The 13,691-nt window shown below is 40.9% G+C and overlaps 1 protein-coding gene across 3 annotated transcripts in view; it reads left to right on the top strand.

Moving 5' to 3' along the window:
* st3gal3b (ST3 beta-galactoside alpha-2,3-sialyltransferase 3b) overlaps nucleotides 1–13,691 on the top strand; it is a 51,541-nt gene that overhangs the window by 21,982 nt on the left and 15,868 nt on the right. For all 3 annotated transcript variants that reach the window (XM_079347945.1, XM_079347943.1, XM_079347944.1), the window contains exons 5-10: nucleotides 550–592; nucleotides 1,873–1,965; nucleotides 5,961–6,055; nucleotides 10,487–10,550; nucleotides 10,645–10,740; nucleotides 12,192–12,378. In XM_079347945.1, coding sequence (XP_079204071.1) covers nucleotides 550–592; nucleotides 1,873–1,965; nucleotides 5,961–6,055; nucleotides 10,487–10,550; nucleotides 10,645–10,740; nucleotides 12,192–12,378 — 578 coding nt within the window. The remainder of the gene's footprint in view (nucleotides 1–549; nucleotides 593–1,872; nucleotides 1,966–5,960; nucleotides 6,056–10,486; nucleotides 10,551–10,644; nucleotides 10,741–12,191; nucleotides 12,379–13,691) is intronic.

Genomic DNA, 13,691 nt, shown 5'->3' with positions numbered 1-13,691 from the left:
GCAATCTCCCGCTCTTCCTGCTTTAGCTAATGCTAGTTATAACAGAATAACACAGATGGATAGTTGTAAGATAGTATGTGTTTCATAGACTTTGTATACTTAATAATACATAAAAAACAAGGCTTTAACATAACATTCTCAACATCTTTCTGAATAAATTTCTCATTTTTTTCATATCCTTCTGTCTTCTGCCTCAACGCTTCACCACCAGGCACCTATTGGTTGTCGATAGGTGATCTCTAACATGTTTTCTAACTTTATTTTAAACTCAACAGATTGTTTTGGCTCGCATCTCCCTAAAAACGCTTGTTTTATCATAATCTTTAATTCTAATGCTGTTTTTTTTTTTTGCACTTTGGCTGTATTTTTATTTTTACTTGTTAAAATATTCACAGGTTGTTTGCATCTACAGCTAATGAGCTCCCGGATGAACAGCTTTACATTAAACTAACCACAGTTTATGATCCACCTGTAGAAAGTGTTTATCCCCAAGATGTGGCCTTTGTGCTAATGGCTTTCCATCTCTCTCTCTTTTGTCTCCTTTTCCAGTGTATGATAAGCAGGGCTTTCTGCTGCAGCTGGACACAAAGCTGTGAGTACTTCTGACTGTTCAACCTTTCTCTCATTGAATGCAAAGTCTTTCACAATTCTCCATCATGTTCTGTGTGAGGTACTTCTGACTTGTTATATGAAGCACAGCTGAATTAGCGGTTACACTTTGACTCCATTAGTTCAGACATATTTTACAGCTTTACCATCGGAATACTTTTTCACACGGATTCTGGCTGATTAATGGGGTTACCGTGACGATTGCAAATGTTAACCCTTTAATCAGTAGGTCAATGAATCAGATTTGATTCCTTTAGATAGCAGATCATCAATCAACAGGTTTCACTGAAGGTCTGAGTATTAGACTTTGAGATTGGCGTTTATCGAGGCATACGTGTTTTCCTGTTTGTTCCAGAACCGCTGTCACGGTGAGAACACACTACATGGACTCTTTACATGAGCTGTGTGTTTGTTGATCTGTAGACAGTTCGCTGAATTGGTTTCAACACTTGTTTCAAACCGCCATGATAGGACCCTTTCTCCGGCCCTCCGTTTCACCGCGTGAGAAATAATCTCGTGCCGCTTTCACCGGCCTCCCACCCAGCTCGCAGCGCACGTCTGTCCGCACTCTGCACGCACACTGTAAGCAGTGTGTCAGCAGTCACTTAAAGGTGGTTTTCTAAAGGGTTCAGTTTATCTAATACTGCTCCTTACATTATATCTACAGTGTCATTTATTATTCCCTTAAAGCATTTGCATACAGTGGTGCAATTTATCGTCAAGGGAGTGATTACTTTTGTGATTGGGGTTATTTATGCCGAGCAGGTGGTCATGAGATGGGAAAGTGCCCCCCTATGAAACACTCCCTTATCATCCGATGGGCTGTTAAAGTTAAACTGCAAGTGAACAACATTCTGGCCTACTAATAGAAATATATTATCATAAAATACGTTGACACTGTTCTTAAGTCTTTGATATCAGGCCTCACATCATGCTAAAACGTGAGCCTCTCTCCTCTCTGTTTATTTGAACTGTAGCGGCGGGCATTCATCAGGTTATTAATGATCATGCTAGTAATTGGAAGGTTTGCGTTCGAGCCCTGCTTGGTGATTATTTGAACAAGGCCCCTCTGCTTTGTCTTGCCACACACGGATGATACGCGGCGCTCTTGCTGAGTTCTCCCACTTACAAGGCAACCCGATTTTTCTTATCTGTCAGGCACATTGTTTGACAAGCTCAGCCTGGGCTTGGAATAGTGTCATTATAATTGATAATCAGCTGTCATGATGTGTCTGATGAATCACCTCCTCTTTTCATGTGCAGGCCACCAGAGTTGGCATACAAGTATGGAAACCTCAGCGAAGGAGTGTGCAAGCCGGGGTATGCAGCAGCCAAGATGACCAACATCTATCCCAAGTGAGAAGGATTGCGCTTCCTTACTGTTTTGAGACGCGTGCATGCTTCAGCAACTTCACACGCCAAATTAAGAGCGTCCTAAAAAGAAATCACTTTTAATTGCATGTCAGCAGGAGAAAAGCTGAAACTGTTTTTGAGCATACCAACGTGCATGATGTCACCCCTCAAGCCAGCTTGGCCTTGAGGGGTTTGAGTCAGAAACAGAGAAGCCCCCACATTCCTGCCCAACGTTCCCCAGTTTCAATCGGCTTCTCCCCAACCACAAAACCTCGACTGTGTCCTTGTGATCCCCCAGTTACACAAAAGGACCCTTGTTAGTTGAGCACAAGATCTCTCATCTTTCCTCCTATCGCATCCTAGAGGCTTCGAGGCTTTCTCCATGGACAACACCAACCAACTTCCTGTCCTGACTCATCACGAGCTTCCTGATACCCAGCCCACACAGTCCGCACAATCCTCCACGGCCCTCTCTGATGTCATTGGCTCTTTTGATTTTTGTCTTTGCCTCTTTTTGACGCCAATCTCAGCTTGATCTATAGGGCATTGTCCAAACAGCATTCTTAGAGCTGAGCTAGTAGAAGGGAAATTTACTGTGCTGCTGAACAATAGCCACAGGCACTTGAGGCAAGCTTGTCGGCCCACTTTCAAGCATCAAAGAAGATTGTTCTATTTCCTGAACTCGTGTATGGCTTCCAGTTCCAAAGTTTCAAATTATGTTGACATATTTTACCACAGTCCTGCGACCAAACTCCCTATAAGGTCAAATCAGATTAAAAAGACACCATGTGGATAAGGTGTTTGAAAACGTTTTAGTTGGGCCTTTCAAAAATGTTACTTTCTGTGCATTTGAGACAAGATGACGAACCAACCGACTTTGAACAAAAAGCATCAACGTCTGTAACTTCGCGCTCCTACCCATTTAAGATGGATGAAGCAGTTTTGTGGACGTGCCCTGTAACTATCTGAGAGGCAATGTGTCACCAAAGTTCTCCTTCTTAATGACTTCCTCTAATCAGCCGCGCGTGTCGGATCAAAGTTCTGTAAAACAACAACAAAAAAAAAACCCCAGCGGGAGTATGCTGATTGCTAGCACCCTCACCTCAGTCACAAGCAGGTCAATGAGGATAATCAACGCTGCACTTTGTTTCCACGCATGGTTGTGTCCGTATGCTAGAACCGACACAGTCTTGTATGTGATTTATTATGAAGTCTGTAGAAGGGTTCAACCAATTAACACTTTGTATGTTCACTTGTGTTTTCTTTCTTAATCTCAGTGTGCTTTGTTTATTTACCAGGCTAAACAGATCCATTTAGTCCTTGTTTATTTAAGGCCTTGTTAGCATTTTGTTTAAATAGGTGTGGCCTGTAGTTCAGCTGTTAGAGAAAACTACTTAACCCTGAGCATTGAGGTCCTCTGGCTGTCCCTCTAATCATCTCCTGCTTCCTCCATGTTTGTCTTCTCTGAAGCCCCTGCCCTGCAGAATCCAATTTATTTTCCACACCTCCCCTTCCCTCAGCTTTACCCAAAACTGTTTGTATTGGAGCCCTAAATCAAGTGGTGGCTGTGAACTTGAAGCGGCACGGTTATGAAAATATTTCCCATGAGACACGGACCTAGCAAAGGAAACGAGCACAATGTGTCCCCTGCGCGTTGTCTGTTTTGGGAGCCCTCACTTTTTATTTAACAACAAGCAGCTCTCTGTCTCTCTGCTTTGTCAGGATGTCAGTGACTGACTGTTGGTCAGGGCTCAGTGACTCGCAATGGTCCTGTGTTATTTATAGCCCCTCTTGGCCTCAGAAGTCTTAGGTTTAATGAATCTCCATTTGTTTTGGCAGGACAGAAGTCTCTGAATGTGTCCCCCCCCCCACTGTCAGGTGATTCAGAGGGGGGAGAGAATCAGACAGGACTGCCTCTCCTCTTGAGTCTCTCTTTGTTTTCATGTTGTGAGACTCTGGGATAATGAGAGTATCAAAGACGGATTATGGTGCTTAGAATAAGTTGAAACTAACTGGAAGGCATCCTAATAATGTCCCCCATGTTTGGTCATATTGCCTCAGTACTCGACATACTTCCTGTTCATGGCAGCGCTGGTATGAAGCCATCCAAGATTCAAGATTCAGAAACAAGAGTGTGGTGTTCTTGTGTGTCCGCTTGATTCCAGTTTAAAACACTTTTCCTTGTAAGTGCGGTCTGTCTGCTGTTGTGGGCATGATTTATGTTAAGAAGAAAGGAAAAAATATTTAAATGTGTTTTTGTGTGCGAGAGCAATGAACAGCCTCAGTAAAATGCAATAGATTGTCGCTGGTGGTCTGGTTTCTGCTAATGAGACTACAGCAGTTTTTGTAGCTGTTCTCTATCATAAACAAAATAATGCACACCAGCTCAGTCGATCATTCCGAGGCGCCTAGTATTGTCTTTTTGTGCCTGCGTGTGTGTTTGATTGATCATTTAGGTCTGAAATGGACGTGCATTGAGTTCCCTGCATGTTTACTTGAGAAAGCGCTCTCGCTCTCTCGTGTATCTCCCCCACCCATCCCACCCCCCAGCTTGACAGCGGGTCATAAAAACACACATCCATCTTTAAGCCACACTTGGGTTTGCAGGCATGACTAAGGAAATGGCTTCTTTTGATTTTAGAGCTGCAATTAATCAAAGTGCGTCACATTCAAACAGCTAACACACATACACACTAATACAGACATACAGGATAAGGAAGAGGCGATGCTGGAAGCAGCAGTTCACAGGGCATTTAAAACATCGGTCACAGGCATGGCGTTGAATATCAAACTGAATTTGTACTTTGTGTTGAAGGACTGTTTGCTTCTTGTAAGAGACGTTTAAGGTGTTAATCTCTTAGTTCACTCACAAACTTTCTCCTGTCTTATTCATTTTCTAGCATTGAGCGTATATAAAGATATACGCCATCTCCTCCTGTTGTGCAAAAGAGAAGCCAAACTATATCCCGCAACTGAAGCCAACATATAGTGCTGGTATCATAATTTGGAGCCCTTGCATATACAGTCTGACATAGTTTTAACATCCCACCCCTTCCACTTACAGAAAAAAAAAAAAACATTTTACATTTAAAACTGACAAGTCCACAGCAGAAGAGATTCTTGTGTCTGTTTGAAGAAGACATCGATAGCTGTGGAATGTTAACCAAGTCCTGTGCCATTGCTCTTTAGGTTTCCTCTCACTGCTCGTCCTCTTCCCTGCTTATCTGGTGCACACAGCGCTGAATGAACCACGTTTCAAACAGAGCTGTCAATCATGACATTATACCTCTTTGTAGTGTTCAGTTACCTAACTAAAATAAACTTGTAATTTTTGGGCACAACATCATCAGCATAAGAACTGAACATAAAGATGGAAACTGTGTTTGAGGAAAAAAATGGACATGTAATTGAATTAATCATTTCACCCTTTGTCCCAGCGAGTAAGGGTAGCTCCAAATGATTAAGCTTCACTTTTGGGGAACATTGATGTCGTCAATCTTCTCATAACGTCTATGGTTTGTAGGAATAGTGTTGCCACAGATCATTTAAAGGAAAGTATTCAGTTTGGCGTGTCTTTGCAGATTTAGTACGCCCGTGTGTTAACTAAGATTTAGTCCCTGTTGAAGAGGTTATCTAGATAGTTTATGTACTGCAACCCTTCAGTGTCTCTGCCTGCCTCTCATGTTTTATTACCCACTTGGTCTCCAGCTACCTTCCTAATGTGTGTGCATGCTTGTTATAGTGGAGGATTTGGGGATGCTGTTAAATGAATGAGATTGAAATAAGTGAATTTGTTAATTACTTTCTGACTAAACTTCACCAAGGACATTAACACCAGAGTCAGTGTTAGCACACATGGGAGGTAAGAGGCTGTGTCGGGGGAGAAAGCAGAACAGTAAAAATTATTGAGGAGTGGCTGTTTTTTTTATTGTTTGTATGTTTTTTTTTAGGTACAGAAATTCTTCTGTCTTATGTTCTTTTTTCACTTCTTGTTTCAGGTTCATGAAATCAGCACCCTGGTTTCTTGATCGGAACTTCAAACGTTTAGCAAAAGTTAGCAATTACTTACCTCCGTTTGGATTCAAAACACAAGGTAAGACAGGTCTCTTCAACAGTTACTTTTTAATGACATCTATGGTATATTTTATGTAAGTTTAAAAAAAACAGAACATGTATGATAGTTTTGATCTTGTGTGTTCTTAGTCCCTCTGGTAAAGTATCACTTACAGAGTAATAAACCCTTTCAGACAGTATGAAACCAATATTTGTTTTGCATGTTGTCCAGATTACTTAAAGTTTGATCAAAGTTGCCCATATCACAACAGAGCTCTAAGATACAAAGTGAGTAAGCTGTGATACTGTGTGGACTTTTGGTCAATGATGTACCTTGCTGGACTTATCGAAACAGTCTGAACATCTCTCTGCAGCAACGCCATATATGTCCAAATAGCTGCTTTATTTTAGCTCTCTTCATCATCAAGGTTTTTCTATGAATCACTCTTGTTCAGCTGTGGAAAAAGCCAGTGTTCTGCCTCGTTGCACTCGTCATCATTTGTCATTGTGATATGGCTGCTGTTTTTGGCACTGTTCTAGTCTATCTCAGGATTGTAACCCTTCTTTGTTCTGAGTTGAGACAATGTGAGATAAGTAATTCAGCACGCTGTACATTTAGTCATTTGAAGTGTCCGCCAAAGTTTTGCTGTCGTCAGTTATTCATCCGAATTAGATGGAATGCAAAAAGCAGCAGGCTTCTCCTTATTTTTCTTGTACTTGATGTTGCAGTAGTTGTAGCTATCAAACACAAACTCCAAAATATTTAAAATGAAAAGTCTGGGTTAGCTCCAGATAAGAGGTGTCTGTTTATTAAGATATTGAGTGAAAGGACTCATCACTGAGTACATTCTCCATTGATAAACTTTGATTGAAGCTTGGATTTGACTTCATAACAACCTTTTTGATTTCATCCCCTGATTTAAAATATGATCTTTCAGAAAACACAGTAGAGAAACGGTCATTGAATAATGATGCATTCAATGAAACTTTTGTTTATTATGCTGCTCATCTCTTTTCTTAAGTTGTAGGTGGCGTTCTTACCCATGAATAGTGACCTCAGATCACTAAAGGGAAGAAGAGTTTTAAGAATTTTACCTGAACACATCTTGTTAACAATTCAGAATGGATTTGGGTTTGTTAGCCAGATTTAAATTCAATAAATCCCCATCACCTCTTAAGGGTTTGATTTCCATTTATTAACGGATTGTATTCAGTAATTTTTGACAGGTGATTCCTTAAACATCAAAACTCTTTAAAACAAGATTCCAAAGCATGCCTTTGAGCTGGAGGATATGTCAGAGAGGAGGAATAGAGAGAGGATTTGTCAAATTGTATTTGTATTTTTTAACATGGCACATTCTCCAAAAACTGACTAAAAATGTCCACTTGTTACCGCGGCAACATGTCATGAACCCACCTGCTATATTACACATGAAACTGTAACCTTCTGAACAGGTGTATAATTTTTAAGTGCAAACTGTTTTTGTATCTCTGTATTCAAGAATGTTCTAAATGTTCATTTTTATTCTGGACGCTGCAGATACCTTTATTTGTCATAATATAGAATCCTTTATAAGTTGTGTTGTTTTGTTTGTCAGATGTATTCTATCTTGTGAGGGTTCAGGCTTCATCTGCCTGTAATGCCTCCACACACAGTACTTACTTGTTCCCTGATCTGAACACACTCTTCAGATACCAGACCAATACACTGTGCGATAACATGAACCTGGCTTCTGTGACATGCTCTGTCACATATTTTCCAGTACTTAAGAGTAGAAAACACACACACACACACACACACACACACACACACACACACACACACACACACACACAAAAGAGCGCTCCCTGTGTGAGTGTCACACCTGGTTTCTGTTTTCCCCATGCGGGAGGGGGTTCCCTTTTAGCGGTATTCATGTGGAGAGATGATACGTGTGGCTCTTGAATAGAACGCCACAAAGGATTCCAAATTGGGAACATGGAGTGGTAATGTGTGAGGGCGGGAGTTTTATTTTTACTTTTCATTCAGCAGAGGGGTATCTTTGACACGAGTTGATCCGCCCTGAGAGAGGGGCCTGAATGTGGAGCTCTTAGTCATCAGTTTGGCTCAATGATTTTAAAAAATATATTCAAAATAAATCTTGTTTATTGCCAATTATGTTGTTCTGCAGTTAAAAGTCTTTGTAAGGGATTTAGTTAAGTGAAAGAGGCCTTCAGACAGTAATTCCTACAAGCAGTCATGACAGACACTCACAGAAATCAGCTCTGTGTGCAATTTCCACTAATGTTTAATTTATTTAGATTATAAAGCTTACTGCAATGGCAGGATGATGTTTACACAGGCGCCCCCCCATCAGAAACAGGTTCAGCGCATGCTGTATAGTCAGACAAAACCTAAAGCGCTAAAGTTCAACCAAAAGATAAGCCGGTTAGTTCGGGAGTTACAGCCTTTAACTATTTTATGCATTGGAAGACAATTTCCAAAAATAAGATTCAGTGAATAGATAAAGTAAGATATTGCATTGAAAGAAGTACCCCGATATATGGAATATAATATATGGCAGGATATTGAATTGTAACTCCTTTACCATGTGAAGTGCTGTATTGCTTGTTTCTTGTCAGTACAGAATTGTCATTACACTCATTCATTGCCAATATGCAGGAAACTCCTTTCTTCAATTAGAAAGAGTTCAAACACACCTCTGATTTGTTGTCATCCATCTGTACATTTCTGTTAGGATGTTTAGTTAGGAATATAACTGATTAATTACTCTTCACACTACAATCAAATGATCGTTTATCTTTTCCCAGATTCGGTTGATTCAAAGACCTGCTAAAGTTCAAGCGGAACAGATACCTTCCAATTCTGATATTTTCTATTGTTTAGGCTACTCTCTTCCCAACAATGTGTCTGTGTTTGTGTTATGGGATGTATCCGACGTTCCTCATTTTACCAGAAAAGATATTTGTCGTTATTTGAGTTCCATGTAAGCCTCATACCTGAACCTACCGCCATTTGTCTGCGGCTCATCCACCAGACATACTTAGCTGACATGTTTACTCGGTTACTTAAAACAATCAGCTTCCATGTCGTCTTCTGGAAGAGAGTCGTGCCCATTGGGAATCTTCACTTTGCACCCACTTGGGTCGAAGTGTGGTCTTTGGCCTTGTGTTTATGCCGCTCAGGGTGATGCTTGATGCCAGACATCGACACCACATCCAAACAACGGGCTGTTGCTTTGCTCGGCTCTCCTCAGCAGGTTAATCATTAGGATCGTTAGCCAGGGTGAGTGGATTGGTGATACGTCTTCTCTGAGCTCTCAGTCTAAACTTTTTTCCTTCCACTTTTGCAGTTTCACTTGGCCCTGCTTTGGAACATATGGCCAAACTATTAAGTGAGATAAAGAGGGCAATGAAAGAAACCTCTCATATTTAACAACATAACACCCAGAGGCTCTATTTTCTCCATGCACGATGCAAATAAAAGAGAGATGATTAACTACCAGCCAGCAGCTTCTTCTGTTTTGCTTCCACTTCATTATAAATGTAAAGTGGAACAATGAAACAGCTGTAATAAAATCTGCAAGCTTAGGATGTTATATTTGTAATTCGACCTTTATAAGAGACGTAAACGTGATCAGGAGCAGACAGAAATATATCAGACATCTAAAGCTGGAAGCATGACTGCAGCAGAATAGCCTTTATAACATTGCAAGAATGTGTGCTATGGCTAAACATCTCCGTATTTCAGCCCACCATCACACGGGTGCTACCCACGCAGGGAGACCAGCCAAACGTTGGCCACTTCATTCGACTCTGAGGAGAATGTGCTTGTTTGAAAACAGCATTCCTCTCTGAGTGCTTTTATGGGAGATTTTTCTCCATACACACGCATACCATCCTACAGCCTGTACGTCTGTCTGTCCAAGAGTCACTCCCCTCAGGATCACAGCAGCTTTTTCCCCCTCTATGATCCCATCAATGCTGTATCTACGGCCTGATTGGTTACTTCTTATCGGTGGCTGAATAAACGGAGAAAGGTGTTCTCCCCTCCGACTGTCTCAAGACCACCTAGATTGCAATAGTTCTAGCTGCTAGTTGAAGTCTAAGGCAGTTGGTTTGTCTTTGAAAGTAGAAGATCTGTCCTTTTCTTTTTTTGCCTCTTGAAATATCTCAATTTCGTGATAACATGACATCACTTTGTCCGTGCTGCTTAACTGATGGACTTCTCCATAAATAGCGAAATCCACATTTTTTCAAATCATTATTCAGGATAATTCTTTATGGTGTAGAGAAGTGACAGTCATTACACTCATTCATTGCCAAATATGCAATTAACGCTCAGTGAGTTTATAAACAAACCACTTAGAGTATTAACAGTTTTACACCGGTGTAAAGAAAGGCATATGTATTTTTTTTTTTTTTTTTTTAGGGTTCTTAACCTATCTTCTTTTTCTTTTTTCCTCCCCAGAGAGAATCATAGACAGCATTTTAGCCTTCACAAATAATTACGGATTGGGAGAGCAGCTGGACAGGTACTTATCACTTTTGACCCTCATAATGAGATTTTTGTTTCAGGCATTTATCTGTTGTCAATCGTACTCACTTCTGACCTTTTCCTCCGTGCAGTCTCAGCTGTAAAAGATGCGTCATCGTGGGAAACGGAGGAATCCTGTTCAACAAGTCTCTGGGCCCCCGGATAGATGAATACGATGTTGTTGTGAGGTAAGATGATGTCAGTGTTAGGTTAACAGCTGTGAATATGATTGTCTCTTAACACAGTATTGTAAGTAAATCATGCACATGGTGGGGAAATTAAGAAGATGGTTGGGGGGAAAAAGTGTGATATTTAAAGGCAGGGTAGGTAGTTTTCTTCAGAAACACTTTTTAAGATTTCGGTTGAATTTTTTTCTCTCGTTTTTTTAGGTCCTGACAGTAACTAATAATTCATGTGCTCTGAAAAAGAAGTCAGTTCAGTTTGGTTCGTCTCGGCACAGCACACATTTTGTGGCGTTTCCATAGACTAAAGCTGGGAAAGATCCCCAAATTACTGACCCGTGCCAAAAATATCAATCCAACCCTAAAAGTTGGAGCTGTTGTCTGTTGATTGGTCCTGTACGACAGCAGCATTAAAAGACAAAATCAACCCTGCAGTGTTTTAATACCTAGTTGATTGTTTATTCCAACGCACAGTTTCTCATTCAGAGGTGTGTTTATTGTCCTGATATGAAGCGTCCGTAGCACAAACTACAATGAAGTTATTTCTCCTCTCTCTTAAATAGTTAAAAAATATTCTGCAGCAGCGTTCACGTTTGAGCCCTTAGCCCAAATAATATAATTTTAGTTTCTAAAGAGATAAGCTGGAGCTCCATCCTTTCTTTTCCTCTTCTCCCTCTCCTTTCTCCTCCCATAAAAATAAAAAAATCAGCAGCTGCGGTCATATTTCAGGAGCGGCTTACTGCTGCTGCTAACTGCATACAGGGGAAAGACTGCAGTGACAAAGTAGATGAATTGCTGGATGTTGGTCTTTGTTTACTGTGACATGTTTTTCTTCTTTGTGAAATTCATTAGATGTGTATTTTGTGTCACGCTGCTATAATGTCACGCTGTTACATAGCTGACGCGGCTATCGGTATCCAGCTTCCACGCCGCCTACCGAATATGGCACGGTCGGCTGTGGCAACGCAAACAGGGTCAGGCTTTACTGAACCAAACTGTACTGATCCAGGCTGCTGTGTGGAAACTGGGCTTAAGTGAGGGGCGTGGCTTTTGAAGGAGCACAGTGGGGAGGCGGTGGGTGAATACGGAGAGGAAGCTACTTTAAAAATCATGCAAGTTTTTGAAAATTATCAACCCTGCCTTTAATGTAAGGTTTTCAATGTTTTAATACTTGTGAGTACCACATGCTTTAAAACTATTGTTTTATTGACTGGTTGTATCAAAAGTGCAGTAAAGCTTTAAAACAAACTCTAGTTTTTGGTCAGGTTCCTTGGATTTCCATTTTTGTGGCTGTTGTATTGAATCAGGTTTTGATACTGTTAGATTTCTTTTAGTGTCATGTTTGGTACTGTGACAACCCTATTTTACTGATCTTTATCGAAAGTGCATTAACAGCAGAAGATACCAAAACCAAATTCAACCCACCAAGCCTTTTTTTTTTTTTTTTTCGTTGGCAGGTTGAACGAAGCTCCAGTAAGCGGTTATAGCAAAGATGTAGGGACCAAAACCACCTTAAGGATTACTTATCCAGAGGGAGCAATCCAGAAGCCCGAACACTATGAAAAAGACTCACTTTTTGTTTTTTCGGCTTTCAAACCACTGGACTTTAAGTGGCTCAAACACATGGTCTTCAAGGAGAAACTGGTAAGGACATTTTGAAATGCTAAGGATTCAGATCTTTTCCTGCCCCCTCACTGGTCTGGGTGTCTATCTACATTTGTCAGGATGTCTGTGTTATATGTGTTTCTTTTTCCCCCAGTTTAACCTCTGATCACATTCTGTACATTCCTTCCTGTGGAAATGCAAACTGTTTTGTTAAAGAGGACAGCGTGAATCTCTGTTTTATAGTGGAGATGTTTTAGATGCTTTGAATGCTTAATGTGGAAAGGTTGTTGTGAGAAAGTAATGCCAAGCACGCTTATTTCACTCTTATTTGCCCTTCTCTCCCTTCTTGCTTTATGTCGAGTTCATTCTAAGACAAATCTTGTGGGCGTCCTTCAGAACTTTTAGAATTGCTGCTGTGAGTCGACTTCTTAAAACGTAAAGGTCAGACTGATGACTGAGCAGGCTTTTTTGAAGTTTACAAAAGATATTCATTGTTAATTCAGTCTGTCCTTTATATTCAGTGTGACTCATTAAGCACTTAAATGGGCTTCTTTAGTATCTCTCTGACATGATTTGGGATCCATTCATCTCCTGCTCAGTGGGAGTACTCAGGAAAGCTCTTTATAGAGTCATTAAAGAAAAGGCTGTCGTATATTTAAAGGACCACACCAGTGGGGGGGGGGGGGGTTCGTCATGTTTTAGCTCATTTATTTCAAATTGCAATACTTTTTTTTTTTTTTTGTTGCTGCCTCTTACTTTTGTTGCTATCTTTTTCTAAAGCATGGCGTTCTGTGTAATAATAATAATAATAATAATTTTATTTATAGAGCGCTTTTAGACAAAGTGCTTTACACAGCTTAAAAGCTCAACACACAGACATAACACATCATTAAAAACATCAGGCATAAACAGCAGTGAAAAGGTGGGTCTTCAACTTTGCTTTGAACACATCAATGGAACAAGAAAGTCTGATGTCCGCAGGGAGACTGTTCCAGAGAGTGGGAGCGCGGAATGAAAAGGACCGCTCACCAATAGTCTTTTTGTGAACCTTAGGGACAGCTAAGAGGCCAGTCCCCTGTGAGCGAAGTGACCGAGCAGGCACATACAAATCTAAGAGACCAGTCAGGTTATGCTGGTGCAGAGCCATTTACAATTTTAAAAGTCAGCAGTAACACTTTAAAATCCGCTCTGGCGTGAACAGGCAACCAGTGGAGAGAGGAGAGCACCGGAGTTATGTGCTCATACCTGTTGGATCCAGTAAGAAGGCGTGCTGCAGCGTTCTGCACCATCTGCAGACCTCGCAGACTCTTCTTGGGCAGACCCGACAGAAGGACATTACAGTAATCCAACCG

Source organism: Symphodus melops, assembly GCF_947650265.1.
Source record: "Symphodus melops genome assembly, chromosome: 7".
Lineage (NCBI taxonomy): Eukaryota > Metazoa > Chordata > Actinopteri > Labriformes > Labridae > Symphodus > Symphodus melops.
Note: the sequence above shows the minus strand (reverse complement) of the source record. Positions and strands in the feature narration are given on the sequence as shown.